This window comes from Papaver somniferum, chromosome 2 (genome assembly GCF_003573695.1).
Source record: "Papaver somniferum cultivar HN1 chromosome 2, ASM357369v1, whole genome shotgun sequence".
Lineage (NCBI taxonomy): Eukaryota > Viridiplantae > Streptophyta > Magnoliopsida > Ranunculales > Papaveraceae > Papaver > Papaver somniferum.
This window is the reverse complement of record NC_039359.1, coordinates 182,419,011-182,425,220: the sequence shown is the minus strand read 5'-3', so window position 1 is coordinate 182,425,220 and position 6,210 is coordinate 182,419,011. Positions and strand designations below refer to the sequence as shown.

Here is a 6,210-nt window from a genome sequence, read left to right as displayed (position 1 = left end):
GATAATGCTTTAGCAGAAATGAGTATCTCATCATCAAATTATTTAGATAAAAAAACATTCGAAATAAAATTCCGGGTTTTATCCATTAAAATGTAAAAAAAATAACACTATTAGTTAATAAGTAACTGTTATAATATGAGGATGCAAAAAAAGATTACAAAAAACTCTCATAATTAGTAGTGGATAATATATATATCGACTGCTATTCTATGTCCGATACCTACCTAGCTAAGCTTATTTAGATTTTGCAGCAAAAGCTGCATTTCTTCTTTTGCAGCATTTGAAAATTGATGAGTAAATTAGTCATCTAATCCGGCTGAAACGGTGTTTCACTTTCATCTATTGCCGCCGCCAGTGTTCTTATATTTTATTACGAGTGTTGGAAATAAGCGCAAGCCATCGATTGAAGGTCGACTTGATCAGTGTCTTGGAATGTCCACTTCCTTGCAGTCATTTGCATGTCATCGAGATATTGAGAAGCCATTGCTGCATGTCGATGATGTTCATCAGATGAGTACTGGTCATCAAAACTTGTACTAGTCAAGAACTGATGAACAGTTTCTTCGGGTGGTGTAGAAGATTGAGCATGATATTCATGACTCATGTGGTTACTTGGTGAATCTTCCATATTCACTACTCCATTTTCATAATAAAACATGTTTTCATCAGTGGTTGTGGTATTGTTACTATCATTCATGGAACTATTGTTTTGATATAACTGTTCCGATAATACCTTCGATTCGTTTAACTGCATATTCAAAGCTTGAATATTTTGTGGATATGTAGTAGGAAAATCTCCGTAAAACAATTTGTTGTGATTGTCTTGTTGATGAATATGATCATTTGTTGAAGTATTAATATTTCCACCATTAACAAAACCTTGAGCTGCTTGTTGTGCTCTTAGTGTTGCTATCTGTGCTTGCAAGCTCACAACCTAAAACATAAAGGAAAACATCATAAGAAAACGTAGGGAAAATGACAATTCAGTTAGACTTTTGTTATAATACCCTCTTCTTCTTCTTTTTTTCTTAAAATGGAGAATGTATATGTACCTGTTGTTGCAGAGCGAAGATGTGAGAAACACATCCATAAACAGGATCTTGGATTCTAGCTTGAGCTTCATATGAAATTGTAACGGCAGCTTCACAGCGGTCACCTAACGGAAGATGAGTGAGAAGTTTCGAAACATTGCTTGCACCGAAAACTTTGTGAATTGCAGCGAAATGCGTAGCTCCTTGTTCATGACAAAAGTAAGGAGCAAAAACACAACCCCTTACACATTTCCTTCTCAAAAATTTGCAAGCTCCACAGGGAGAACCAAATCCAGTCATTTTTGTTTTATGAAAAGTAAAGAAAGATACTATTCTTAGGTTTTGAGGTATGTTTACAGTGAGAACTTCTTTTGTCGGTAACTTGATGAAGTGAAAATACCATGAAAAACAATGTATATATACAGTAGGTACAGGTAGAGTCTGATCATAGTCTAATGAATACTTAATTAAGTTAGGTTCCCTTAATGGAATACAGGTGTGATTAAATTATATAAACATCCTTATTTGATTAATTTATAAATACCCACATTACAGATTCCTTAAAACTAATGAAAAAAATCTTAAGTGACTTAACATTATATTGATCACATCTCTAGCTAGGTTCTTCTCATGGTGATTGTATGAGCCCTGAACTTATTGTTTTGATTTGTTCAACCCATGATGAGATTGCGTTCATTTTTGGCAGGGATGTAGAGTCTTATAAGAGGAACTTGTTATCAAAATATTAAATTTAAATTCATTGTCGTTTAGGTTTTATGGAGAAAATAGCGCATATCATATATGATAGTGTCCACCTAAGAGTGTACATGGATCCTCCCTCTATATGTATGACATGTTCTTATGACATTTGCTAATAGTACTTGTTGTACATAGATCCTAATTTCTAAGTAATTTGTTAGAATACTTAATGTATATATATTTTTATTTTTTTAGGAAAAGAGGCAAGCCTCAAATATATTAATCATAAAACACTGATTCAAAATCAGTAGTAGTTACATGACTGACTCGGAAATATCCAACAATTACAAAGGTTTCGGAAGCTTCAAACAGATTATAAAGAAAGTTACACCACACTACACCATAGTCCCAATCCCGGATCTGACAAAGAAATCTAACTATTGCTAACCGATTCGCAGGTAAAAAGAAAAGTTTAAATGACCTTGGTTGGAAGAAAAGAATCACATCCAAACCATATAACAACTCCAAAATCAATAGAGATGTTCGGAATATATCCAACCATTTCTCAAAGGTTTTTTGAAAATCATAGTAAAACAGGTGATGATAGTGAAAAAGGATCCATAGATCCAACCATACACCAATGATTTTTTCATAGTAACAATAACACAAGTAACAAGTATAACCTAAATAGGTTATCATCTGGCTAAATCGGTTTGTATTTGTATGGATTGGTTTCGAAATCAGTCTTGGTATCTTTGGTGTCTTTGTAAAAGCTTGTATCTGTGTCATTCTGTGTCTTCTTGTTGCTGGGTTGTAATCAGGAACCGGAGTCATGATGCTGCTGAGAACTTGTTGTTGCCGCCGATGAGAACTTAGGTTGATGTGGACTTTTTGATGTGAATAATTAGAGTTTTGATTGACGAATCTTTAAGATCTTGAGCAGAAATTGATCAAGATTCTCAACCCTAACTGCAAACCACTTGAAACAAAAAGCCTTGGAAGATTTAAAGTCGCAACAATGAAATCAAAGAACCCAATTTGCAAATAGCAATAAATAAGTGATGAAAGATTAAATAAACTACAGATAACTTCAACTAAAAAACTAGATTGATTCAAGGAAGATGAAGACTAAAACAGTCTGTTGAAGAAACAGAACCCAAGTTAAAAGCTTAAATCAAAGCTAGAAATCAATTAAAAAATCTAAAATAAATAGAGGAAGAAAAGAGATTAGTTAGGATGAGATTCTCCTGTTCAGATTTGCTCCAAAGAAGCATATCTGAGCAGGAGAACGATCAAGGCGGCTAGGTTTTCAATGGGTTTTTTGGTTGAGAAAGTTATCTGATTTTGTGTAGCACGTCCTGGGTTAACCTAAATGTTGAAATCCAGTTTCCGTAAAAGCCCTTAATGTATATATGAGAACAGGGAAAAACCCAAGTTCCAAGTAATCTCCAGAGGGAAAAGGATCAAAATTGGTGAAAGCCTACAATAAATCACTGTACATCTCACCCGGAAGGATTTTGATTTTTAAGTACCACCTATAGTAATTCAGTGTCTGAATTATTTCACAAACAAGACCATTGTCAATAAATTATATGTTTTATTATCACAAGATAGGATATATATGGGCATTTAATTGTAAATATAGGAAACCGATCCTTGAACAAACCATTATGCCAAAGCTCTTTAACAAAATTTTTAACCCATTAGATGTTGTTATCCATTGTATTGTTGAAAATTTTAGCTGAGATAACATCTAACTAACACTAATCTCTGTTTGGTAGCGTTTGCGAGACAAGTAAAAAACTTCTAGGAAAGAATACATAGAGAAATTTAAGGAAAATTTTCCAATCTTATCTAGCATTTTTCTTATATAAATTTTTAGTTTTTATTATCACTGAGTTATTAAATAAATTTTTAGTTTTTATTATCACTGGGTGTTGGTGGTGGTTTTTAGTTCACGGTTAAAATTGTGAAATCCTGTATTTAATGCGCTGTCATTCTGCAAAAGAATAAAGGCCATTTCAAAGTAGTAATGAGTGTTCAGACCTCTTTATTTACGTATATATTGAGCAATTCAACATATTTATGAAATTTATCAGAATGGTGCATGAAGAAACAATCCCAGATATTCTGTAAATTTTAACCTATCGCATTATTTACTAATGCATGACCCGCCTAGTATTTTCCTATGCCATGTTCCCAAGCTGAACTTTCAATGTTGGCATGACATGACTATTAATATTCACTCGCAGCAGAGTAGCACGAATCTTCCGAAGTGTCGGTATTGAAGTCCGCATGAAAACACTCGCGTAGGCTACACCACTCTCTGACAAAGAGATTAGCGTGTTTACACACCTTTTAGTTGAAAGCTAGTGCGATCGAACGCGTTTAAATTCCTTAAGGGAAATCTAGACTGTCCATATCATTCTTAAGAAACGATCACATCCACATAATTTGGACACGCAATTTAATAGGCCTAGTCTATTCCTAGCGGAACTAAGCGACCACAGGATGACCACCAGCGGGCCCACTGATACCCCAACCGGTCGGACTCCATCTAGCATACTCCAACGTCATCGAATGTTAACCTCGATGTGGGTGATCAAGCTGTTGGCAATACGGGTTCAAACGATCTAAGACCGGCAAAAACGGTCTTAAAATCTATCGCGTCTGTCCAACTTCGCTAGCCTAGTTGGACGGCTTAGATCGCATCCCGAACAATCAAAGAGGTTCCAATGTTTTTACCGGCATTCCAATATTCTTCCCAGTCGATCGACTTTCTCATGGCAAGTCAATGACGCATCAAACCATTCGATCGAACTAGGGAGGATTGCGGCAGTATGTTACTGACGCAAATTGATCATGACCGCCCGTCTTCGCCAGCTAAATCGAAGGGCTTAGATCTAATTTTAGGTGGATCAACAGATGTCAGCGTGCACACCAGCAACTTGTTTTTACACGTGGTCGAACGTCCTGCTCAAACAAGCGCTCGATGCCTTGAATCGCTCGCCCAAAATAGGGTTGGCCGCACGACCCCTAAACCCTAAATTACATCAACGATAATATGTAACTGTCTCAAATCATCTCGTCCATCCAACTTTTCTATCCTTGTTGGGTGGTGTATATTTATTTTCCAAAAACCAACAGGGTAGCATTATGATCACCGGCCACCCCTCCTTCACGTGGAGCGATCAACCAAGCAATAGCTCGTCCCTAGAGCTACCAAACGATCACCCAAAGGTGGTCGGTCATGCTACCTTTTTAAGACACTCAATCCGCGACCGATTCAATCGAGGTCTAAAACAATGATGCTTCTTTCACATCGATTATTTTCAGCTGCTTGTTTTAAAAGCGATGCTTCATATACATCGATTATAAGAGATGTTTTATAAATGTTGGTTTCACAAATAATTTATTATTTGACCTAAAATCACTGTGTGCTGCTTTCAGCAACGAGTCTGACGACTCTACCCACTTACTCGAGACATCAAACATGTCACAAACTGGGGGATGCTCACCGGGGTATTGGTCTAGCGGTTTACAGCGTGCGGCGCGCAACGCGCCCATTACGCGAACGTGTACGGACAATTAACAACAATGAGATAGTGGGTGAGGGCGTCACCAGTTTCCCCTCATAGTGGAAACGTGGTGATCACCACTTTTTACACAACTCCACTTCTCCACTGCCTAATCACCTCCACTTCCTACGAGATCAGGGTGTGTTCGAACATAACTTGTATAAATAGGATTTCAACCTATTTCGATGGGGGACAAGTGCTATCAACATAAGTAGACAGAAACCATTTTATGATACAAGTCATAAAACAGCCATACCTTCATGATAGACACATTTTTGTGTCTAATTTGTCCTCAATGTCCGTATTGTTGGAACTCTATTTTTGTACTAATATTGTGTTTTTATGTATTTTTAGGAAATAAACATTTTTGGAAAATTCGGCTCGAAAAGTTGATTTTGGCATCCAGAGGACAAGTGTTATTCGGACTCTCGCTTTTGGATAAGGGGTAACCTAATTACTAAGGGGAACCCCCAGGTCACCCCAAGGTAGCTGCTATTCGCACCCCAGTTCAGGATAGGGGGACACCCTTTCTTCTTCGTTTGAAAACTGTTTTTTGGCGGGAAAATTAAATTCTCAAACTGGCAGAAGTTTGATCACAAAAATGAAGGGGTTACGGGTCGATTCAATGGCTGAAATTTTATAGAGAGATGTGATATAGGTTAAGGAACACATTTTGGGCAGTGGGTTTGATCGGAATTGGCTGGAAAACGCGTGATGATTCACACACCAAAAACAAAGCACGTGTACTGTAAGACGAGAAAAATTGAAGTTCTTGTGTGCATGGAGGAGTTCTACTAGCATTGGACGAGTGCTGAGGCGTGGAGAAGGCAATTGGGAGTGTGCAGGAAGCAAGAGTACGTAAGAATCTTCTATTTTTGGCAATTATTCCCTATATTTGGACA

The 6,210-nt window shown here is 37.0% G+C and overlaps 1 protein-coding gene across 1 annotated transcript; it reads right to left on the bottom strand.

Moving 5' to 3' along the window:
• Positions 1-310: 310 nt before the first annotated feature.
• LOC113354294 (LOB domain-containing protein 29-like) lies at positions 311-1,331 on the bottom strand. The gene is made up of 2 exons (XM_026597665.1): positions 1,053-1,331; positions 311-934 (listed from the first exon to the last, which is right to left on the bottom strand). The coding sequence occupies exons 1-2, from the start codon at positions 1,329-1,331 to the stop codon at positions 371-373; spliced, it is 843 nt and encodes a 280-aa protein (XP_026453450.1). The 3' UTR covers positions 311-370.
• Positions 1,332-6,210: the final 4,879 nt, after the last annotated feature.

Bases quoted from the DNA above. Each gene is read 5' to 3' on its own strand.
- LOC113354294 (XM_026597665.1), bottom strand. From the start codon at position 1,331: ATGACTGGATTTGGTTCTCCCTGTGGAGCTTGCAAATTTTTGAGAAGG. The intron at 935-1,052 runs GTACATATACAT...TTTATGTTTTAG, and splicing joins TCTTCGCTCTGCAACAACAG to GTTGTGAGCTTGCAAGCACA.